The sequence below is a fragment of the Panulirus ornatus genome, chromosome 55 (genome assembly GCF_036320965.1).
Source record: "Panulirus ornatus isolate Po-2019 chromosome 55, ASM3632096v1, whole genome shotgun sequence".
In the NCBI taxonomy this organism is placed as follows: domain Eukaryota; kingdom Metazoa; phylum Arthropoda; class Malacostraca; order Decapoda; family Palinuridae; genus Panulirus; species Panulirus ornatus.
In genome coordinates, this window is record NC_092278.1 from 29,111,179 (window position 1) to 29,137,319 (window position 26,141).

At 40.0% G+C, this 26,141-nt stretch overlaps 1 protein-coding gene across 3 annotated transcripts in view; it reads left to right on the forward strand.

The window, feature by feature from the left end:
• The first annotated feature begins 1,270 nt into the window (after positions 1 to 1,270).
• Sec63 (translocation protein Sec63) overlaps positions 1,271 to 26,141 on the forward strand; it is a 249,369-nt gene continuing 224,498 nt past the window's right edge. For 2 of the 3 annotated variants that reach the window (XM_071693313.1, XM_071693314.1), the window contains exon 1: positions 1,271 to 1,434. In XM_071693313.1, the coding sequence (XP_071549414.1) occupies positions 1,311 to 1,434 (124 nt within the window). In that variant the 5' untranslated portion in view covers positions 1,271 to 1,310. The remainder of the gene's footprint in view (positions 1,435 to 26,141) is intronic. The other variant, XM_071693312.1, reaches the window with a different exon arrangement.

Below are 26,141 nucleotides of genomic sequence, written 5' to 3' on the forward strand. Positions count from 1 at the left end.
GAATAAATAAATAAAAAAGATTCATTACATTCTTGATGTCTAACTTTCAGACCGACAGAGCAACCCTTCAGAAATAGTCAGGTATTCACGGTATTTCCGATTCCTTTTCGTTTTATCAACCATGAGATATCATTGAATTTAACTGTAACGCTAAGTCAAGAAATTTCTCTGAAAACGATATTTCTGATGATACTTTGATATTGATGCCAAGCATTAACATTTCAATGAGCCTAGGGTTTATGGGAATAACTAAAATTATAGGCGCCTTGTGGCAAATCACCCCCCATGCTTCCAGACAAGTTTCTTCATGGTTAACAATAAGCCTTTAGTGAGTGCCATATTACTTACATTTCCCTTTATGAGATATCTGGTGTCCTTTTAACTATGTTTTCTTACATGTCTTCAAGAGAAACCTAGGTTGAAACAAGATTGATTGATGAAGAAGGCTACGAGTTTGGGACTCTTGAGAAATTCAAGTTGGACCTTTACCTGTTGGGAATCATAAAATGTGATTTATTTGTTTAGTTAACCCTTAATTCACTGATTCTGTGTTAAATACATAATTCTTTATGACTGAAAAAGATGACGTCTAAGGTTTTTTTCTTCATTAGTTCGGCTGAATCACACTACTTCAACTATTAGATCCAATTATTTGTTTCTAATATTGATTGGTATAATCGGTGCAGTTTCATGTAAAATTCGTAGAGGTTTTTGTGTTACCTAATAAAACTTCAGTGACCCTTCATCGTTGGAAATTATTATTTGTTAATACTTCATGTGCTATCCTAGGTCAGACATTTAAATTTGTTTACTTTATTAAACTCATTCACAATCGAAAGCGTGCATCCACATGTAATCCTCAGGTTTTATGTAGAAAACGGAAAAGAGAATCCACAATAATCAGCTGTTGACATTTTACAGTTGCTAAGTTTCATTAGGGAATGATCACACACTGTGTTATGTTATATTGCTTTTTCATATACTGAGAATAAGAAGTTATTAATGAAACAGTGGTTGAATTATGTATTTCTGTAATTAGAAAAGTTAATAATGTTTCTTGTTTCAATTTACGACGAATGGTTACCGTATGCTTGCTGTATCTATCGTGCAACCATACGTTTATATTTGTGTAAGAAGTGATTTGATAAAATTTACCAAAATATAATAAGGGTAAATATTTATCATTTTTTTGACATTCAGCATAAATTAGAACTATGTTGATGAATTTCAAACAAATAGTAGATAGGTTCTCATTTGAAGTTTTGGACTCGGTCTGACGGTGTCTGTTGACTAGTGAGTTGGAAGGCACCATGACTGGAATGAAGTTTGAGTATGATGAGTCTGGCTCAACGTTTTTCTATTTCCTGACAAGTTTTCTAGGATTACTTCTGTTACCATGTACATTTTACTTCTGGCCAGCAGACAAAATCGAAGGTAAACCATTTACGTATTGTTATTAAATGAACCTAGCTGTTTTCCCTGGGAATCGAGATGCTTATGTTCGTCCAGTTCCCCTACTACTATTCCAATTATAATGTGAATGCTTAGAGATTAGTGATGCTGATGATTGTTTGAATGTAGATGCATATTAATATATATATGTGGGTTAAAGGGATATATGACAGTCAAGGTGAGATGGAATTATTGCAATAATTAGGGATTTTTTGACAGCTGATAAACGTGATGCTTGGATCAAAGAGATTAATGACGGACTAAGGTGTCATGGAACTATTATAGTGTGAATAAAGGATGTATTTTGATAGATGTAGAGTGATGTATGAAGCATAGTGTTGTATGACATGAATTGGGGAGGAACTGTATTAGGGCGAATAACGGTACCTAGCGGCGACGTAACCAGCTGACAGTCCAAGCTGACGCGGCATCCCGGTCTCCACACCGTTCAGCTCTTTTCCCTTACAGTTTCATGATTTTTTTGCTTAATTACCGTGTCCTCACCCTCGTAACATTACGGTTTCGGTTGAAAATGTTTGATGTCTCAGCTCTTCATCTATAGCTCTTCATCTAGTTATTTTTTATAGTATCAGGCCTTACACTTGTTCTCTCCCATCATATTTCTTGTATTCCTACCTTGTCCTCAATATTCTCCCAAATTGCGTTATGTTGCTGCTTATGATACTGTTTTTGTCAGTTTTTGATGCTTTTGAGCCTATGCTGCGCCATAAATCTAAATTGTATGATTGAATTTGACAAGTAGGGTATTACATGATGAGGAAAATTAGTTATTTTGTATGTTAGGACATAATTAAGTAAAGCAGGAAAGAAAAATGTAGGGGAATGAGAAACAGCAAATCTTTATGGATTATCAGTATATAAATGAGAATATGACACCTTAGATATATTGATAATGATTTTTGTAAATGTTTTGTGTAATGTGTTCTCTGGCTTGTGAGAGTACAGTGGTTTTATTAAATGCCACATGATAAAAACTCTGAGTTATGTGGTTTAGACATGGCTAGTGGATAGAGTCTTGTACTTAGATTATTGGGTAAAGTCCCAGTTTAGGGGCACAACTGAAATAACTTGTAGACTTTCATAACATATATCAGTGAACTTCGTAGGCTTCAATTAATTGATTAAGAGAGGGGGAGCTGGTGTATTGTGCATGTGTTATGGGTAGGTACTTGCAAAGAAGGCAGGTCTTTGAAGTAGAGGGAAATGTGGGTTTAACACATTTTATACCAGCTGTGCAAAATATAAAGAATTCTTGGTGCCCATGGAGTAAAACAGTAGGGACAACTGTTGCATCACAGAGTAATTTCTGACTTCTGCTGACAGCCAATAACAAACACCTACATAGTGCTTCATTGGATTTTATTGAGCTTTATTTAGTTTGTAAAGCATGTTAATTACCAGATGGCACTTTATTATGACTTCTGTTAGTCAAGACTGAAAGTCATGAATCGAATGGTGCAATAACTCAATGGCACTTTATGCTAACTGCTCTGAGTGTAAAGATCGATTGCTGCCTATTAACTTGGACATGAGGGACATCACTGGCAATCCAAAGTAATTTTTTGATGTCCTGTAGACAGCTGGACAAACACCCTCCGAGAGCTTGTTTGGATCCCATAGAGCATTTTTTGGGTTGAATAGTATAGTAATTCCCAGATGGTCTTAACTAATTGAATTTTGTTCCGACAGAAATGCAATAAGTTTATAACTGTCTTATAGAGGGTGATAAAGCTCTAGACTTGGCCCATAAGCCAACAACACTTGTGCTACATGGTTGGAAAGACAAAGAATTTATGCTCTTAACCAAAGTAAATAATATGAAAACCATCTAATAATGACATCTGTATCCAAACATTTATATTAATGTTGTTCTATCCATAAATGTCCGAGTAAAACAGAAGAATGAACATCTTAGGAGAACAGTCAAAGTCTATAGAATATAGAAATACACAAGTTCAGTAAAGAAGGAAATGAAATATACATTGTTTTATCTATCTAAATATCTATATCTCTGATGCCTGTTCCCAATTGGAACTCCCTCAAGGGGATGGCCATGGCAGTGGTCTCCATAACTAGTGAACTCCAGGCCACTTATCCTTTAGTGCCTCACCCTTAACAGGCCACTGGCAGAGGGCAACTCTAGCACAGTGTTTGCATGGGCTTTTACCTAATGTTCCTACTGACTACTTTAACCCAATTTTTGTACCTAATGCTTCTGCCTAAACATTTGTACCTCCTTGTGTCTATGGCTTGTACCATTTTGCCAAAGGCTAGGGCTAGTGCATATTGCTCATTGTAGGAAAATATATAGAGTTATGAAGAATGAGCTGTGTGAGTTAAGTGTTGTCAGGTGTTATGTATAACAAGGAGAGATTGTATGTTTGTGGAAAGAATGCCATTAGTCAACATGTGGGTGAGGCAGAAAGAGGTATCTTTAGTTAATAAAGTTTTTATTTAGAAGCCCTGTGTATCACATTGGCACCTGTTGGATGGCATAAACCATTGTCAAGGCTGTAAAAAAATATTAGATTAATGATCTTGATTATTGTAGCTTAAAAAGATATATATTGAAAGTCTGTTGGGGATGATAGAGCTTGGGAAGTGAGTCAGTTGTTGTTCGCTGATGATACAGCGCTGGTGGCTGATTCATGTGAGAAACTGCAGAAGCTGGTGACTGAGTTTGGTAAAGTGTGTGGAAGAAGAAAGTTAAGAGTAAATGTGAATAAGAGCAAGGTTATTAGGTACAGTAGGGTTGAGGGTCAAGTCAATTGGGAGGTGAGTTTGAATGGAGAAAAACTGGAGGAAGTGAAGTGTTTTAGATATCTGGGAGTGGATCTGGCAGCGGATGGAACCATGGAAGCGGAAGTGGATCATAGGGTGGGGGAGGGGGCGAAAATTCTGGGGGCCTTGAAGAATGTGTGAGAAGTCGAGAACTTTATCTCGGAAAGCAAAAGTGGGTATGTTTGAAGGAATAGTGGTTCCAACAATGTTGTATGGTTGCGAGGCGTGGGCTGTGGATAGAGTTGTGCGCAGGAGGATGGATGTGCTGGAAATGAGATGTTTGAGGACAATGTGTGGTGTGAGGTGGTTTGATCGAGTGAGTAACGTAAGGGTAAGAGAGATGTGTGGAAATAAAAAGAGCATGGTTGAGAGAGCAGAAGAGGGTGTTTTGAAGTGGTTTGGGCACATGGAGAGGATGAGTGAGGAAAGATTGACCAAGAGGATATATGTGTCGGAGGTGGAGGGAGCAAGGAGAAGAGGGAGACCAAATTGGAGGTGGAAAGATGGAGTGAAAAAGATTTTGTGTGATCGGGGCCTGAACATGCAGGAGGGTGAAAGGAGGGCAAGGAATAGAGTGAATTGGAGCGATGTGGTATACCGGGGTTGACGCGCTGTCAGTGGATTGAATCAAGGCATGTGAAGCGTCTGGGGTAAACCATGGAAAGCTGTGTAGGTATGTATATTTGCGTGTGTGGACGTATGTATATACATGTGTATGGGGGGGGTTGGACCATTTCTTTCGTCTGTTTCCTTGCGCTACCTCGCAAACGCGGGAGACAGCGACAAAGTATAAAAAAAAAAAAAAAAATTAATATCTGTATATAGATACTTTTAATTTCTTTAACCTGACATTTTCCCTTAAGATCATTGCTTTACAGTCTCTTGCATATTTAGTGTTGTAATGTAAAAAGGTTCGTGGAACTCATGCACCCCATAATTGAATCACCCATAATGATTATACGGAACCTGTTTATTGCATTTTATTAAAATCCATAGCTTACTTCAGTAGTACCCCTTAACCTTCTCTTATATGGTATTGACACACTGTATCTTGAATAACTAGATTTACGAAGTAATAAGAACAGATACTGATAATTTATATGCTTAGCTCTGCATTGCCATTAGACTTAGATATTATGTTCTATTGTTCTGCAGTGCTTTTGTAATATTTAGAGTGTACAATAACAGTTATGGAGCATGATTTATGAGTATTATGTTTTACTGAATGATGTAGGTCAATGATTATAATGGTATGTGAGTGTGGGATTAATGAAAGTTAGATATGAACAGAACCTATGAAAACCTCACCTAACCTCCCTAAGAGTTAAGATATATCTTATATTCAATATTCAGGTTGAAACATGATGTGTTTGGTGTGATAGTCATAAACTCAACATAGGTGCAAATGTCTTTTCTGTATGAAAAGAATTCCCTGGCCTTTGAGATGGCTCTCTTGTATGGCAGGCTTGTCAGTATTACTCTTATATATACAATGTTTTGGAGTGGATGATGGACCATGCATTCATGAGAGAAAATGCAGATTATGGCTTTGTATTGACAATGAACCCTGCAGCTTGCTAAGTGGTTAAGTGATTGGTTGAGCCAGTGTCCAGCCCAGCCAGTCTTCCCACCTCTGTTTGAGGATGGAAAACAAGCACCTTAGGGTTACTTATTTTCTCTTAGTTTATCATTATTTAGAGGAACTTATTGATTATTCCTATTCAAGGTAAGGTCAATGGAAAGTAAAGTGCAGCCAGGTGTGTCAGGCTACTCATGGAAGAGTCATGTTTTTGAATGATATTCAATTATACATTATATATATAGTGATGTTTTGTAATTATTTGTTGATTTATATTATTTTGTGCTATTGCTGTACATTATCATTGCCTATCTGTGATTTCTACTCTATAGTATACGAAAAAATGTGTGACAAAGACCATATATGTTGGAATCTTTCTGTTATTAATGATGTGACTGTGTTTTTGGGATTTCAAATTTTGCTCATTTTCTTAAACCTTAGTTTTGGCTTGCTTGTTGATAATCCAAGTGCTTTATATACCTGTCAAACCCATGAATGAGCCCTGTACAAATGATGCTGTGTGTCAACAAACTTGACAAAATGAGTAGCCATGTGATCCTAGCATAAGATGAATCTAATGTTGGTATATTTCCTCCATCGTTTTTGGTTACTAGTTGAAGTTCTTTTAGAATTTCTGTTGATATTTCGCTAGGGTATTACCTACTCTTACATTGACCCAACAGTTTCCATAATGTACATAACCCTTACATGTACAGCCTTTTTTGATATATCGGCAAAACATATTTTGCTCCAAATCATGCTCTGTAACTGTTATTGTATTCCCCAAACACTACACCAGGACTGCAGAACAAAATCGTTCAATTTATATGATGCTGAGAATGTTGCAGGCCTAAACTGTTAAAGTATCCAGATATTTTCACTGTCTTGTTGGCTCTAATGGGTCAAATATTATTTTTGGTCAGTTGTAGGTTAGGGGTACTATGAAAATCACTTACGGATTTGAATCGATCTTGAGCTGGAAGAAACCACTGCTACAGAAAGTTTCATTATCTCTGATTCTTTATCTTTACTGATTGCTCTAAACATCCTGAGATCAGAGTGTAACATTTTGGTCTCTGAAGCCAGAGACATATATTCAAACATTATTGCTCAGTTGATTAAAATAGAATTATGGATTCCCTCTCATATAGGCCTCTGTGAGCTTGGCAAATCTATATTTACAAAGGATCTAACAAACCTTTTTGAAGTACGTAGATGAATTCAGATAAGCACAAGTAGAAACATTTTTCATCGCAGTGAGAACTGTAAAGTAAAACATGTATGTGGAGAAATAATATCAATAGATTACAAGATGTTGTAATTGCTAGATGAGGCTAGGATCTAGATACTATTGGCATTTTAGCCTATCTGGAGATGTTAATCATGTGAATTGTAGAGTTTGTGTCCAAAGATTTGGACACAAACTAGAACACTATGTCTTAAGATGTGAAGAAATAGAGCCTTTTTGGGATGGGTCTAAACAAAACATGCTAGAAATGTTGCAGCATCTTATTGTTTAAAACAAGACACCTGAAATTTTGTTTGTATCCAATTTTTGCATTTACTTGATATAACTTACCATACGAAACTATGTAATGTATGTAATGAAACACATACGTTGATTTAACTTTGTAACAACCTATGTGATATTAACTCAGACCCTTTGTGACCCCTGTAATCCTTTTGTGCTACTGCTAACAGAATGAGCTTGGGATGCACAATAAATTTACCAGGGTTACTGGCACAAATCGGTTAGTGGTAGTAACTTATGCATTTGAATGAAATGCTTATTTGTGGATTTCCTATGTTTGATAAGAAGTGATTTACATAAGGAAGCATGATTTAGAGCACAAATTTTACTGCCACATGTAGGAAATGAAATTTTCAAATTTTTTGTTTATTTTTAGAAGTGTTTTTGCACTTATGCACCAAATGTTCTCAGATGATCTTATCCCTCCCACTATCATTATCCATTGTGGTAGGAGAAAAATAATGTTGTAAATGATGTACTCCTGGTCTAACCCTTTTGTACTGTAAGAAGCTCATTGATGTATTATGATGCTTCCAAATTTGACTTATTTCTGTGGTGCCCTTGAACTAGAACTTTATTGTTTTTTTGTCATCCAGCCTATGTATTTCAACAATGTTTATTTACTCTTGTTTCTATACTCTTTTGTGCCGTATCTTGGGTACGTTAAGATAGACTAGGGTTCGGGCCAGAGGGCAGAGCCATTTGTTGAATGTATTGTAAAGTGAGTTGGTTTGACTCTTAAGTGTCCACTTTGCTTAGACTTGAAGGCTATGACAGGAATGAGCTTTTCTATGACCCAGATAAACTTGGTGCAGGGAGATTAATCTATCTGGTCTACAGAATTGATCCTGGTGTTGGTATGAATTTTGATAGAAAGAAAATGAAGGAAAGTAAACTGGTCAGCAAAGTAGTATTTAAATCACTTTTTGATAAAAAACCTACTACATATTTTTGTGAAAAGATATTTATTTTCCTTTACTCATGAAAGTCTAATTTAGCTTTGCATCAATGATGGCTCTGGATTGTGTGTAATTTTGCTGTGTAGTGCAAGTGCAGAGCTTAGAGGAAATAGTAACAGTTGCAGAATGTAATATCGAGCATTTTATTGTATTGAATGGGATTAGATAAAGCAATAGTTGGTTGGGTTTTGTATGAGGTGCTCCTTGACTAAGGAATTTTTGACTTTATGATGGTGTGATAGAAATATGCGTTTTAGAAACTGTACTTCAAATTTTGATCTCCTTGGTTAGCAATATGCGATTTGATACTCTCGTGATGCTATACAGTGGCAGCGAGCTGCAGCTTCCAGTCAGCCATGCGATCATGAGTGTAAACAACCGTTACTCTACAGTGTACTGTGTCGCCAGTATTTTTTGTATTTTGTGTTTGTGCATCCCATCATGTTTACAAAATGCCCATCTGTGTCTCTTACCTCTGGTGAGAAGAAGAGGAAGGTAATTACTCTTGAGATGAAATTAAGGAGAATTGACCAGCATGAAGGCAGCTAGCCAGTAATGGGAATTGGACAAGAGTTAGGACTTTTGCAATAGGCGATCTTGACATCTTAAAGGATAAGAAGCGAATCATTCATGCAGTGAAATCTTCAGCATCTATTAATTCCATTGTCATCACGAAGAAAAGAGATGGGCTGATGAATGACATGGAAAAATTACTTTCACGTATCTCGAAGACCAGATACAGAAACACAAACTGCATAGTTTACTTACGATCCGGGGAAGAAGTCTTTTTGATATGCTAAAATGGCTTTTATTTATTTATTTGCTTTGTCACTGTCTCCCGCGTTTGCTAGGTAGCGCAAGGAAACAGACGAAAGAAATGGCCCAACCCACCCCCATACACATGTATATACATACACGTCCACACACGCAAATATACATACCTATACATCTCAATGTACACATATATATACACACACAGACACATACATATATACCCATGCACACAATTCACACTGTCTGCCTTTATTCATTCCCATCGCCACCTCGCCACACATGGAATACCATCCCCCTCCCCCCCTCATGTATACAAGGTAGCGCTAGGAAAAGACAACAAAGGCCCCATTCATTCACACTCAGTCTCTAGCTGTCATGCAATAATGCCCGAAACCACAGCTCCCTTTCCACATCCAGGCCCCACACAACTTTCCATGGTTTACCCCAGACGCTTCACATGCCCTGATTCAATCCGTTGACAGCACGTCAACCCCGGTATACCACATCGATCCAATTCACTCTATTCCTTGCCCGCCTTTCACCCTCCTGCATGTTCAGGCCCCGATCACTCAAAATCTTTTTCACTCCATCTTTCCACCTCCAATTTCGTTTCCCACTTCTCCTCGTTCCCTCCACCTCCGACACATATATCCTCTTGGTCAATCTTTCCTCACTCATTCTCTCCATGTGCCCAAACCATTTCAAAACACCCTCTCTGCTCTCTCAACCACACTCTTTTTATTTCCACACATCTCTCTTACCCTTACATTACTTACTCGATCAAACCACCTCACACCACACATTGTCCTCAAACATCTCATTTCCAGTACATCGTCCCCCCTGCGCACAACTCTATCCATAGCCCACGCCTCACAACCATACAACATTGTTGGAACCACTATTCCTTCAAACATAGCCATTTTTGCTTTCGGAGATAATGTTCTCGAATTCCACTCATTCTTCAAGGCTCCCAGGATTTTCACCCCCTCCCCCACCCTATGATTCACTTCTGCTTCCATGGTTCCATCCGCTGCCATATCCACTCCCAGATATCTAAAACACTTTACTTCCTCCAGTTTTTCTCCATTCACACTTACCTCCCAATTGACTTGACCCTCAACCCTACTGTACCTAATAACCTTGCTCTTATTCACATTTACTCTCAACTTTCTTCTTTCACGCACTTTACCAAACTCAGCCACCAGCTTCTGCAGTTTTTCACATGAATCAGCCACCAGCGCTGTATCATCAGCGAACAACAGCTGACTCACTTCCCAAGCTCTCTCATCCCCAACAGACTTCATACTTACCCCTCTTTCCAAAACTCTTGCATTCACCTCCCTAACAACCCCATCCATAAACAAATTAAACAACCATGGAGACATCACACACCCCTGCCGCAAACCTACATTCACTGTGAACCAATCACTTTCCTCTCTTCCTACACGAACACATGCCTTACATCCTCAATAAAAACTTTTCAGTGCTTCTAACAACTTGCCTCCCACACCATATTTTCTTAATACCTTCCACAGAGCATCTCTATCAACTCTATCATATGCCTTCTCCAGATCCATAAATGCTACATACAAATCCATTTGCTTTTCTAAGTATTTCTCACATACATTCTTCAAAGCAAACACCTGATCCACACATCCTCTACCACTTCTGAAACCACACTGCTCTTCCCCAATCTGATGCTCTTTACATGCCTTCACCCTCTCAATCAATACCCTCCCATATAATTTACCAGGAATACTCAACAAACTTATACCTCTGTAATTTGAGCACTCACTCTTATCCCCTTTGCCTTTGTACAATGGCACTATGCAGGCATTCTGCCAATTCTCAGGCACCTCACCATGAGTCATACGTACATTAAATAACCTTACCAACCAGTCAACAATACAGTCACCCCCTTTTTTAATAGATTCCACTGCAATACCATCCAAACCTGCTGCCTTGCCGGCTTTCATCTTCCACAAAGCTTTTACCGCCTCTTCTCTGTTTACCAAATCATTTTCCCTAACCCTCTCACTTTGCACACCACCTCGACCAAAACACCCTATATCTGCCACTCTATCATCAAACACATTTAACAAACCTTCAAAATACTCACTCCATCTCCTTCTCACATCACCACTACTTGTTATCACCTCCCCATTTGCGCCCTTCACTGAAGTTCCCATTTGCTCCCTTGTCTTATGCACTTTATTTACCTCCTTCCAGAACATCTTTTTATTCTCCCTAAAATTTAATGATACTCTCTCACCCCAACTCTCATTTCCCTCTTTTTCACCTCTTGCACCTTTCTCTCGACCTCCTGTCTCTTTCTTTTATACATCTCCCACTCAATTGCATTTTTTCCCTGCAAAAATCATCCAAATGCCTCTCTCTTCTCTTTCACTAATAATCTTACTTCGTCATCCCACCACTCACTACCCTTTCTAATCAACCACCTCCCACGCTTCTCATGCCACAAGCATCTTTTGCGCAAGCCATCACTGATTCCCTAAATACATCCCATTCCTCCGCCACTCCCCTTACTTCCATTGTTCTCACCTTTTTCCATTCTGTACTCAGTCTCTCCTGGTACTTCCTCACACAAGTCTCCTTCCCCAAGCTCACTTACTCTCTCCACCCTCTTCACCCCAACATTCACTCTTCTTTTCTGAAAACCCATACAAATCTTCACCTTAGCCTCCACAAGATAATGATCAGACATCCCTCCAGTTGCACCTCTCAGCACATTAACATCCAAAAGTCTCTCTTTCGCGTGCCTGTCAATTAACACGTAATCCAATAACGCTCTCTGGCCATCTCTCCTACTTACATACGTATACTTATGTATATCTCGCTTTTTAAACCAGGTATTCCCAATCACCAGTCCTTTTTCAGCACATAAATCTACAAGGTCTTCACCATTTCCATTTACAACACTGAACACCCCATGTATACCAATTATTCCCTCAACTGCCACATTACTCACCTTTGCATTCAAATCACCCATCACTATAACCCAGTCTTGTGCATCAAAACCACTAACACACTCATTCAGCTGCTCCCAAAACACTTGCCTCTCATGATCTTTCTTCTCATGCCCAGGTGCATATGCACCAATAATCACCCATCTCTCTCCATCAACTTTCAGTTTTACCCATATTAATCGAGAATTTACTTTCTTACATTCTATCACATACTCCCACAACTCCTGTTTCAGGAGTACTGCTACTCCTTCCCTTGCTCTTGTCCTCTCACTAACCCCTGACTTTACTCCCCAGACATTCCCAAACCACTCTTCCCCTTTACCCTTGAGCTTCGTTTCACTCAGAGCCATAACATGCAGGCTCCTTTCCTCAAACATACTACTTATCTCTACTTTTTTCACATCTTGGGTACATCCACACACATTTAGACACCCCAATGTGAGTCTACGAGGAGGATGAGCACTCCCCGCGTGACTCCTTCTGTTTCCCATTTTTAGAAAGTTAAAATACAAGGAGGGGAGGATTTCTGGCCTCCCGCTCCCGTCCCCTCTAGTCGCCTTCTACAACACGTGAGGAATGCATGGGAAGTATTCTTTCACCCCTATCCCCAGGGATAGGTTTGCGGCAGGGGTGTGTGATGTCTCCATGGTTGTTTAATTTGTTTATGGATGGGGTTGTTAGGGAGGTGAATGCAAGAGTTTTGGAAAGAGGGGCAAGTATGAAGTCTGTTGGGGATGAGAGAGCTTGGGAAGTGAGTCAGTTGTTGTTCGCTGATGATACAGCGCTGGTGGCTGATTCATGTGAGAAACTGCAGAAGCTGGTGACTGAGTTTGGTAAAGTGTGTGAAAGAAGAAAGTTAAGAGTAAATGTGAATAAGAGCAAGGTTATTAGGTACAGTAGGGTTGAGGGTCAAGTCAATTGGGAGGTGAGTTTGAATGGAGAAAAACTGGAGGAAGTGAAGTGTTTTAGATATCTGGGAGTGGATCTGGCAGCGGATGGAACCATGGAAGCGGAAGTGGATCATAGGGTGGGGGAGGGGGCGAAAATTCTGGGAGCCTTGAAGAATGTGTGGAAGTCGAGAACATTATCTCGGAAAGCAAAAATGGGTATGTTTGAAGGAATAGTGGTTCCAACAATGTTGTATGGTTGCGAGGCGTGGGCTATGGATAGAGTGGTGCGCAGGAGGATGGATGTGCTGGAAATGAGATGTTTGAGGACAATGTGTGGTGTGAGGTGGTTTGATCGAGTAAGTAACGTAAGGGTAAGAGAGATGTGTGGAAATAAAAAGAGCGTGGTTGAGAGAGCAGAAGAGGGTATTTTGAAATGGTTTGGACACATGGAGAGAATGAGTGAGGAAAGATTGACCAAGAGGATTTATGTGTCGGAGGTGGAGGGAACGAGGAGAAGAGGGAGACCAAATTGGAGGTGGAAAGATGGAGTGAAAAAGATTTTGTGTGATCGGGGCCTGAACATGCAGGAGGGTGAAAGGAGGGCAAGGAATAGAGTGAATTGGAGCGATGTGGTATACCGGGGTTGACGTGCTGTCAGTGGATTGAATCAAGGCATGTGAAGCGTCTGGGGTAAACCATGGAAAGCTGTGTAGGTATGTATATTTGCATGTGTGGACGTATGTATATACATGTGTATGGGGGGGGGGGGGGTTGGGCCATTTCTTTCGTCTGTTTCCTTGCGCTACCTCGCAAACGCGGGAGACAGCGACAAAGCACAAAAAAATATATATATATATATATATATATATATATATATATATATATATATATATATATATATATATATATTTTTTTTTTCCAAAAGAAGGAACAGAGGGGCCAGGTGAGGATATTCCAAAAAAGGCCCAGTCCTCTGTTCTTAACGCTACCTCGCTATCGCGGGAAATGGCGAATAGTATGAAAAATATATATATATATATATATATATATATATATATATATATATATATATATATATATATATATTTACTCTTAACTTTCTTCTTCCACACACTTTACCAAACTCCGTCACCAGCTTCTGCAGTTTCTCACATGAATCCGCCACCAGCGCTGTATCATCAGCAAACAACAACTGACTCACTTCCCAAGCTCTCTCATCCCCAACAGACTTCATACTTGCCCCTCTTTCCAAGACTCTTGCATTTACCTCCCTAACAACCCCATCCATAAACAAATTAAACAACCATGGAGACATCACACACCCCTGCCGCAAACCTACATTCACTGAGAACCAATCACTTTCCTCTCTTCCTACACGTACACATGCCTTGCATCCTCGATAAAAACTTTTTTTTTTTTTTTATACTATTCGCCATTTCCCGCGTTAGCGAGGTAGCGTTAAGAACAAAGGACTGGGCCTTTGAGGGAAAATCCTCACCTGGCCCTCTTCTCTGTTCCTTCCTTTGGAAAATTAAAAAAAAAAAAAAAAAAAAGAGAGGGGAGGACTTCCAGCCACCCGCTCCCTCCCCTTTAAAAAAAAAAAAAAAGAAAATATATATATATATATATATATCTTTTTCTTTTATACTATTCGCCATTTCCCGCGTTAGCGAGGTAGCATTAAGAACAGAGGACTGGGCCTTTGAGGGAATACCCTCACCTGGCCCAATTCTCTGTTCCTTCTTTTGGAAAAAAAAAAAAAAAAAAAAAAAAAAAAAAAACGAGAGGGGAGGATTTCCAGCCCCCCGCTCCCTCCCCTTTTAGTCGCCTTCTACGACACGCAGGGAATACGTGGGAAGTATTCTTAATCCCCTATCCCCAGGGATATATATATATATATATATATATATATATATATATATATATATATTTATACATATATACATACATATACACACATACACACACATATATATATTTCTTTTCTTTTTTCGTACTATTCGCCATTTCCCGCATTAGCGAGGTAGCGTTAAGAACAGAGGACTGGGCCTTTGAGGAAATATCCTCACCTGGCCCCCTTCTCTGTTCCTTCTTTTGGAAAATTAAAAAAAAAAATGAGAGGGGAGGATTTCCAGCCCCCCGCTCCCTTCCCTTTTAGTTGCCTTCTACGACACGCAGGGAATACGTGGGAAGTATTCTTTTTCCCCTATATATTTTTTTTTTTTTTTTTTTATACTTTGTCGCTGTCTCCCGCGTTTGCGAGGTAGCGCAAGGAAACAGATGAAAGAAATGGCCCAACCCCCCCCATACACATGTACATACACACGTCCACACACGGAAATATACATACCTACACAGCTTTCCATGGTTTACCCCGGACGCTTCACATGCCTTGATTCAATCCACTGACAGCACGTCAACCCCTGTATACCACATCGCTCCAATTCACTCTATTCCTTGCCCTCCTTTCACCCTCCTGCATGTTCAGGCCCCGATCACACAAAATCCTTTTCACTCCATCTTTCCACCTCCAATTTGGTCTCCCTCTTCTCCTCGTTCCCTCCACCTCCGACACATATATCCTCTTGGTCAATCTTTCCTCACTCATTCTCTCCATGTGCCCAAACCATTTCAAAACACCCTCTTCTGCTCTCTCAACCACGCTCTTTTTATTTCCACACATCTCTCTTACCCTTACGTTACTTACTCGATCAAACCACCTCACACCACACATTGTCCTCAAACATCTCATTTCCAGCACATCCATCCTCCTGCGCACAACTCTATCCATAGCCCACGCCTCGCAACCATACAACATTGTTGGAACTACTATTCCTTCAAACATACCCATTTTTGCTTTCTGGGATAATGTATATATATATATATATATATATATGTGTATATATATATACACATATGAAAAATGTAAGAAATAATTTAGAAAACTGAAACTTCTAGCTTGAAATGAAATGAAAAAATGAATGTCACATAATGGTTCAACCTCTGGCTATGGAAAAGGGAAATGTATAATTTATTTGCACAAATGTCAGTAGTAGTTTTCATCAATTTAACCAATGTATCATACTGCCTGGTCCACTTCTCTTATCATGAAACTGGAATATTGGCTTATGATGTTTCTCAGTTGTCTTCATTACACAAAGTACAACCATATCTTGGATACATAAGGGTAGGTAGTTGGTCATCCGCCATAATAAAGCCTTGACAGACCAAAAGTTTATCTGGACCTCAACTTTTTATATATGTACCATATCTTTACTCCTTTACACTGTCTGAAAAAAAAAAAAAAACCTTGCCTGCCTTCTCATACATTTTCAAAGGTGATGTCACTCTTGCATCTTATTACTTTGTCATCTCTCCTTTGACCTTGATTACCATTGCAGACCTCTGGGTATGGGATTGGCAAGGTTCCTGAAGTATTGTAGGTTCATGGTTTGATGATTTCCTAGATCAGGCGAGACGCTGAAGAAGTGTTGCAGGAAGCAGCTGCCCGATTATACATTCTGAGTGCCTAGCGCACTTAAATATCACATAAATACCCACACTCTCTTGCTTTCAGGTGAGAATTCAGATTTTTCCTCTGTAGAAAGGTAAGAGCCAACCATTTGGAAGCTCAGTTGGAAGAAATACTGCACCAGAAGTGAAATTCCCGACATGAAGTGGGAGCCTGGAAGAGCAAAGAAAGAATGTCGATCCCTTAAGATAGCGCTGGCAAACTGAGACCATTAGAGGCACTTGTCTTAACAACTAGATATATAATGATTTCACCCTTGAAAGCATCATATGGTTATACTCACAATGAACCTTAACTATGTATCACCTTTGAAAATATATGAGGGTCGAACAAGGCTTTTTGTGGACACTATATATATGTATACACACACACACACACACACACACACACACACACACACACACACACACACACACACACTCAGTGCATACCAGTGAATATCAGCAAACAGATGACAGACCAAGCAGCCCAATAATCCCAGCAGCAGACTCTAGGATATGAATGTGTTGAGAGGTGCTGCTGGTGGGATGTTTGACCAGTTCTTTGTGGAGGTGAGGGTGTAAAGTTTGTGTAGGTTTTAGGAAAAGAGGAAATGACATAGGTGAGAAGAGGGTGGTAAAAGTGATTGAGCCTGGAAAAGAGGCTTGAGTGAGGAGATACCAGGAGAGATTGGGTGAAGAATGGCAAAAGGGGTGGAAACAAAACTTGGGGAAACTGAAGAAAGAAGGTATTTAGGGAAGCATTGTTTGCTTGTATTGCCAGTGAGAGCTGAGTAGTGTATGGGTATTACATGCAGGGAAGGTGTGCTATTGCACTAGGAGATGTACAAGAGGAAGTGTAGAGCTTTGAAAAGAGTAAATGGGAGATGGAATGAGAGAATGTTGTCAAACTTCGGGGAGAATAAGATGTTTTGAAAGGTGAATAGTGTGAGGAGAATGAGAGAACAAATGGGAGGATCAGTGAAGGGGAGCAGAATGGGAAGTGGTAAGAGACAGAAGGGATGAAGTGGAGATGGAATGTGTATTTTGAAGGACCAATGAATATGTTAAATGATTAGTAGGCAGAGGTAGGACGTTTGAGATGTTGAGGTATGCAGAAGAATGAGTCATGGCAAATGGTTTGGTGAAAATAGGTGTTAAGAGATTTGCAGGAGATAAAACGTGGCAAACCAGCAAGTGTGGATGGGATTGCAGTTGAATGTCTTAAGAATGGGGTTGACAGTTTTGTTGAATGATTAATTATTAACAATCTAAAGTTTTAAGGGAGATTGGTGATTTGAGAGGTTGTTGGCATGCATCGATCATCAGGTTGGGGAGGTAAAGTGCAGTTCCGGAAGTGGTAGAGGGTGTGTGGACCAGGTGTTTGCTTTGAGGAATCTGTGTATGAATTGTGTAGAAAAGGAGAGGTATTTGTGTGTGGCATAAATGGATCTGGATAAAGTGTATGATTAGGGTGATAGAAAAAATTTGTGGAAGGTGCAATTGATACTTGAGGAGAAAACTGCTAGAAGCAGTAAGGATTATTGGTGGGAAGCAGTGAGGAGTTTGTATCAAGAAAGTTGTGTGAATAAGTAAGAAGAGAAGAGGTTAAGTGGTTTCATGTGAACGTTTGTCAGTGTTGAGAATGTATAATGTCACCATGGCTGTTTAACTTGTTTACTGTTGGGATAGTAAGGAAGTTAGATGTGCAGGTTTTAGAGAGGAGTGGGTTAGCAGTTATTTAATGGTTGGAGGCCTGGAATGTAAGTTGGTTACTTTATACAGATGACAGCTCTGTTAGCAGACTTGAGTGCAAAGCTCCAGAAGCTAGTTTCTGAGTTTGGTAGAATGTGAGAATATGCCTTCTCTTCCTGCTAACTTCCTGGCAGAGGAGCACATCATAGATTTACAACCATATGATATAGCCAGAAGTCTCTTACAGCCGAGGAGCAACATGGCCACCCCTCCAGATGACCTCCCTTTCAAACTAATTATGGAGTTTGCCATTGAACTCGCCCTCATATACAGTAGACATGATTCACTTTCTACTGATGACACAGCTCTGTTGCTAGGCTCAAGGGTAAAACTCCAAAAGCTAGTGTCTGAGCTTAGGAGAATTTAACAAGACACCCTCTCTTCTTGCTTACCTCACAGTGGGGGAGAGTGTTGTAGAGTTACAACCATGGGATGTCGTCAAATGTCTCCCACAGTTGATGAGCATCATGGCTATACCTCCTGGTGACCTCCCTGTCAGACTAATTGAGGACTTTGCCTCTGAACTAAGCATATCTCTCATCCACATATACAGTAGATTTCTTGAGGAAGGGCATGTGCCTTCCCTCTGGCACCAAGCTACCATTATCCCAGTACCTAAGAAGCCTAAACCCAGTACCATAGATGAACTTAGACTCATTAGCCTCATTCCCACCTTTAGTAAGACCCTTGAAAACTTTAATCATGGCTGACATTCTTCCCCACATTGACCAAAGACAGTATAGTAACTTGCAAAAATGCTCCTTCATTCATTACCCTGTCCGTATCTTTCATGACAAACCTGACAAGTTTCTTTTTGTTGGTCATGTATGACTTTTTCGAAAGGCTTTGATCTTGTAGACCACTCATTTGTGATCTGGAGACTCTTTGAACTAGGACTGCTATCCATGCTTCTCTGCTGTTTCTGCAGTTGCCTTAACAACTTGCCACAAAGAGCTTGTGGTCCTTTTAGAAAGCTTAGTGAGTGGAATAGAATGACATGTGGTGTGCCTCAGGGTACTATGAGTGGACCCTTTGCCTACCTGGTTATGATCAGTGGTGCTGCAAGGGACTCCCGTAGACATCTTAAGTATGTTGATAACCTCACAGTCTATGAAGCAAGTCCACTTGAAGAAATAAGCATCAACAGTACCCAACAATAAGCCACCCAGGATCTCCATAACAGGATCTTAAAAAACAACATGGTCATCAACATACAAATATGCCAAGTTATGCACATATTCACCTGCCAAACACCCCTAATGTACCTGAATCTATCTATAGGAGACACCAGCATCCTGGTGGTGAAGTTTTGAATTACTGGGGGTCACCATCTCCAATGCTGCAAAACACCCCTAGTGTACCTGGATCTGTCTATAGGAGACACCAACATCCTGGTGGTGAACAGTTTTGAACTACTGGGGGTCACCATCTTCAATGACCTCTCCTGGCAAAATCATGTTAACTTTCTTTTCAAGGGCATCCAAGCTTCTTTACAGTCTCTATATCCTCAAAAAATTTGATGTGCCTCCACAACAATTGATTAAAGCTTACATTACACTTATCAGACCCATCTTGTAATACTGCTGTCCACTCTCATACCAGCCTCACCCTACAGCAGGTGAAACAAACAGAAAAGATTTCAGCTAACTACACTTGCCTGGAGGTTTGAGGATCTGTGCCTCAGGTATGGACATAGTTTGCTGAATGTGCCATGAAATCGTGACCTATTACCACAACAGCATAGGGATGTTAGTGGCAGGACAACATGAGATTAAAATGATTTCCAATCCTTCTGCTGTGGTGCTAGACTGAGGAATTCATGCACCGCATATATTATTTCATAGCTAAATTTAAATTGCACTGCATCACTAAATTTTGATTCATGCTCTTTATGCATTTCTTAGTGAGAGTTATACCTTTACTTTTTATCAATGTTTTTTGTTGATGTGTTCTAGATATAGATTTTCTTACATGTAAACATGTGCTTGATGTATTAGTACACACCCATGTAATTCTTACAAATATATCATTGTCTGTCTTTATGGGAGCACAGGTCAAAGAGTGTGTGTCTTTATAGGATGAGCACAGTACTATTGAGGAGTAGGTTAAGTGTTCTTTGTCTTCATTGTGGAAGTTGCATCATGGGCATAAGGGGTCTTGTGAAATGTTGAAGCTGTGGTTGTGATGTTGGAGAAAGATGAAATTCAGAATACAGATAAGAAAGGGTAACACATACATATCTGGAGAGTGTGGTTTCAAATGAGTGTCTGGTGGGATGAATTTTAAGATTAGGTTTGGAGGATGGTAGTTTTGTGCTGGTCCGGTGATTTCTGTGTGAATATCTTTTCTCAGTGTTGTGTTTTTTGGGATAAGGGATTTTGAGTATATGGTTAGTTGAAGTGCAAGGGAGGATAAGGCTTCTTTTGTACTCAGGGCTTGGTGGTTGGTTAAGAAGGGTCTGCTTGTGTTGCAAAAAACTAAGTTTCCAAGCATATGGAGGTAAAGTTGTGTTGGAAGTATTTTTCTTTTCACAGGTGTTGGATGTTTCAGGCGCATGGTGATTGTTCTCCATTCTGCTAGCTGTGTTTTATGTGGCTTGTAGCTTTGTTATATTGTTGACATGGGTGGATGATCAGGCAGGAGGCATAGGGTAGGTTGGAGTGGATGATTTGTTTGTAGAAGATACTGAGGAATTTTTTTTCCTTATCTAAATCTGATACTAATAAGGGTTTTGATTTTTTTAATGGCCTTTGAAGTAGGTAGTTGTTGGTAGGCATTCACTGACCAGGGAGGAATATTACTGATATTACCCATCTGGGCATAGGGAGGGTTAGTGATGGCTGCGTAGTGATTGTCAAGTTGCTCTCCTTTAACCCAGGTAGCTCTCTTTTCTTTCTGCCTCACCCACATGTGGACTGATGTTATTCAGTCCACAAACAGTCTTCCTGTCACATATAACACTTGATGAAACTTAATTCAAACAACTCATTTTTATAACTCAAGATTTTCCTGTGGTACGTGCTTTATGCTAGACCTGCAGTTTGGCAAAATTGCAGGGACAATATTTAGTAGTAGGTAAGAACATTAGACAGGAGCTTTCGATAGAAGTAGTGAATAGGAGTATTAGGTTGAAGTAGTAGTTTGTAACATTCGGAGGAATATCAAGTAGACAGATTGGGTAGAAGTAGTTGGTAGGAACATTTGGTAGGAGGCTTTGAAAACTGTGCTAGAGGTGCCCTCTGCCAGCGACCTGTTGAGGGTGAGGTGCTAAAGGCTAAAAAGTGGCACTGGAGCTCAACAGTTATGGAAACTTTTGCTGTGTTCACCCCCTTAAGGGAGTCATAGGTCAAATCCATTGTATGTTGAACCATTAAGATGTATGGCATAAGATGGGTTATGTTCATGACTAAAGATTTTCCCAATGTATCCCCTGTTGATGGATACACTACATGAAAGAGCTTATCATACATGTACAGTACAGCATACCACACACTGTCATGACATGATGTAGACAACATATGATGAAAGCCTACTTAAAAAGGTACTAAAACATTGTAATGAGGGCTCTCGGTGTAGTTGAAGTTGGATGGGCACTAGGGTTATCTGCATTACCCCTGAATTATCTAATTCAATAGATATGCCATATCATAGGTAATTTTGGTTATATTTGATAGCTTTGGCTAAAAGTGTTGATCAGAGATTGAGATGGTGGTGAAGTGGAATGAGGGTTACTCAGAGGGAGAGGGAGGGTGCTAGGTGTCTGTCACTACCTGAATCATCTTACCCACTAACTACTGGACATGCATGCATTTAAATGCATACTCTTGCTGTGGAGGCATTAGATAATGGGGTAGCACCAAACACAAACAAATGTATTTTAGCAGTTTATGGGACACATATCAAATAGCATTTTACTGTGAAATGATAAAAGTTTTTGTGATAAGTACACAGATACCTCAGAGTATAGTGATATACTTTGTTATTAGTAGAAATTATTCTTTGACATTAGATATCCATAAATGAAATTTTTTTTTCTGATCCATCACAAGTCAAAGCATAGTTTTGGAAGTTGACACAATGCATGTAATTCTAAAATGTTGCAAGTATAAATTGGTGCAAGTTGAGGTGTATTTCAAGGCCTCCTTGTACTGTTCCTCCACCTCTGTTCATTAGAGTAGAATCAGAAGCCTTCCATCTCATAAATTCTTCAGACCACTTTTTTCCTATCGTCCCCTTCTGTTCTTGGTGATGTCTTGTCCTTGTTCTGTAGGTATTAAGCCATTCTACTACCAAGGCTTAGATCTATGGCATACATCTGGATGCAACTTCTCATAATTTCTATGTAGGGACTGCTTCATGAAGATTGATACATCCTTCTTTTCCTAACCTTTGTACCTTTAAGATTCAGGTCTTCAAATGTTGCAGGAGCTCTTGATTAATTTTTCATTCTTTTTCTCATACACTTTCTTTTCTCCTGAGATGGTCATGATTGGAGCATGTTTTGCCTTTGCCATGTTGTCATTATAAGGATTAAATGGATAATATTTTTTCCTCTTGGCTGACTAAGCACTATTGACATAGGGAAGAAAGGCATATAACAACTTTGCTCTAAAGTGGTAAGAGTTCAGAACCTTGTCTATTTTATTACATGCCATTAACTCAGAGGATAATGATTTCCTCATGATGAGGAGGAGAATGGACTTGGCACAATGTGTAAGTGAAAATGGGTCTGTATGTACCTTGTGATTAAATGCTCATGGGCTTTTACAAGTTGTACTTCCATACAATTTACTTTTGATTCATGGATGCTTTCGCAGTTAGAGATGATTCAGAAGAGGTGGAATATCATTTGGAGTATTTTGATGATGATTTGATGAATTACATTGAGACAAAGACTATGATTGCTGTAACTACCTGGTGGCAAAACTACTAGAATTTTGTCTTCACATAAGGCTTGGAAGGCTCTTTGCTATAACTAGAGATGATATTTATTGCTTTTTGTTTATCATGATGCTTCTCTCATTCAAAGAAACATAGGATGAATGAATATTGGACTACAAATAAGACATTTGGTCGAGGTGGTGTGCAAAGTGCGAGGGTTAGGGAAAATGATTTGGTAAACAGAGAAGAGGTAGTAAAAGCTTTGCGAAAGATGAAAGCCGGCAAGGCAGCAGGTTTGGATGGTATTGCAGTGGAATTTATTAAAAAAGGGGGTGACTGTATTGTTGACTGGTTGGTAAGGTTATTTAATGTATGTATGACTCATGGTGAGGTGCCTGAGGATTGGCGGAATGCGTGCATAGTGCCATTGTACAAAGGCAAAGGGGATAAGAGTGAGTGCTCAAATTACAGAGGTATAAGTTTGTTGAGTATTCCTAGCAAATTATATGGGAGGGTATTGATTGAGAGGGTGAAGGCATGTACAGAGCATCAGATTGGGGAAGAGCAGTGTGGTTTCAGAAGTGGTAGAGGATGTGTGGATCAGGTGTTTGCTTTGAAGAATGTATGTGAGAAATACTTAGAAAAGCAAATGGATTTGTATGTAGCATTTATGGATCTGGAGAAGGCATATGATAGAGTTGATAGAGATGCTCTGTGGAAGGTATTAAGAATATATGGTGTGGGAGGCAAGTTGTTAGAAGCAGTGAAAAGTTTTTATCGAGGATGTAAGGCATGTGTACGTGTAGGAAGAGAGGAAAGTGATTGGTTCACAGTGAATGTAGGTTTGCGGCAGGGGTGTGTGATGTCTCCATGGTTGTTTAATTTGTTTATGGATGGGATTGTTAGGGAGGTGAATGCAAGAGTTTTGGAAAGAGGGGCAAGTATGAAGTCTGTTGGGGATGAGAGAGCTTGGGAAGTGAGTCAGTTGTTGTTCGCTGATGATACAGCGCTGGTGACTGATTCATGTGAGAAACTACAGAAGCTGGTGACTGAGTTTGGTAAAGTGTGTGAAAGAAGAAAGTTAAGAGTAAATGTGAATAAGAGCAAGGTTATTAGGTACAGTAGGGTTGAGGGTCAAGTCAATTGGGAGGTGAGTTTGAATGGAGAAAAACTGGAGGAAGTGAAGTGTTTTAGATATCTGGGAGTGGATCTGGCAGCGGATGGAACCATGGAAGCGGAAGTGGATCATAGGATGGGGGAGGGGGCGAAAATTCTGGGAGCCTTGAAGAATGTGTGGAAGTCGAGAACATTATCTCAGAAAGCAAAAATGGGTATGTTTGAAGGAATAGTGGTTCCAACAATGTTGTATGGTTGCGAGGCGTGGACTATGGATAGAGTTGTGCGCAGGAGGATGGATGTGCTGGAAATGAGATGTTTGAGGACAATGTGTGGTGTGAGGTGGTTTGATCGAGTAAGTAACATAAGGGTAAGAGAGATGTGTGGAAATAAAAAGAGCGTGGTTGAGAGAGCAGAAGAGGGTGTTTTGAAATGGTTTGGTCACATGGAGAGAATGAGTGAGGAAAGATTGACCAAGAGGATATATGTGTCGGAGGTGGAGGGAACGAGGAGAAGAGGGAGACCAAATTGGAGGTGGAAAGATGGAGTGAAAAAGATTTTGTGTGATCGGGGCCTGAACATGCAGGAGGGTGAAAGGAGGGCAAGGAATAGAGTGAATTGGAGCGATGTGGTATACCGGGGTTGACGTGCTGTCAGTGGATTGAATCAAGGCATGTGAAGCGTCTGGGGTAAACCATGGAAAGCTGTGTAGGTATGTATATTTGCGTGTGTGGACGTATGTATATATATGTGTATGGGGGTGGGTTGGGCCATTTCTTTCGTCTGTTTCCTTGCGTTACCTCGCAAACGCGGGAGACAGCGACAAAGCAAAAAAAAAAAAAAGAATAAGACATTACAGATGAAAATGTGCGGCAGCTTATGCTAAGATATTAGCTAGGAAAATGCGTGGCAGCTTATGCTGAGATCTCTTTATGAAATAATTTTAATGTTAGCTGAGATGGCATGGACAACTGAAGCTCTAATTAAGGCCATCTCAAAAATGCTATATTCATTTTTATATTTGCTTTGTCGCTGTCTCCCGTGTTAGCGAGGTAGCACAAGTAAACAGATGAAAGAATGGCCTAACCCACCCACATACACATGTATATACATACACGTCCACACACGCAAATATACATACCTATACATCTCAATGTACACATATATATACACACACAGACATATACATATATACACATGTACACAATTCATACTGTCTGCCTTTATTTATTCCCATCGCCACCCTGCCACACATGGAATAGCAACCCCCTCCCCCCCTCATGTGTGCGAGATAGCGCTAGGAAAAGACAACAAAGGCCCCATTCGTCCACACTCAGTCTCCAGCTGTCATGCAACAACGCACAGAAACCACAGCTCCCCCTCCACATCCAGGCCCCACAGAACCCCCACGGCCCACCCGAGACACTTCATACGCCCTGGCCCAATCCATTGACAGCACGTCGACCCCGGCACACCACATTGTTCCAAAACCACACACACACACACACACACACACACACACACACACACACACACACACACACACACACACACACACCCACATGCCCACGGGGGGGCTGGAAATCCTCGACTCTCATTTTTTTTTATTTTCCAAAAGAAGGAACAGAGAAGGGGGCCAGGTTAGGATATTCCCTCAAAGGCCCAGTCCTCTGTTCTTAACGCTACCTCGCAAATTCGGGAAATGGCTAATAGTATGAAAAAAAAATGTATTTATTTATTCACTTTGCTTTGTCGCTGTCTCCCGCGTTAGCGAGGTAGCGCAAGGAAACAGACGAAAGAATGGCCCCACCCGCCCACATACACATGTATATACATACACGTCCACACACGCAAATTTACATACCTATACACCTCAATGTACACATATATATACACACACGGACA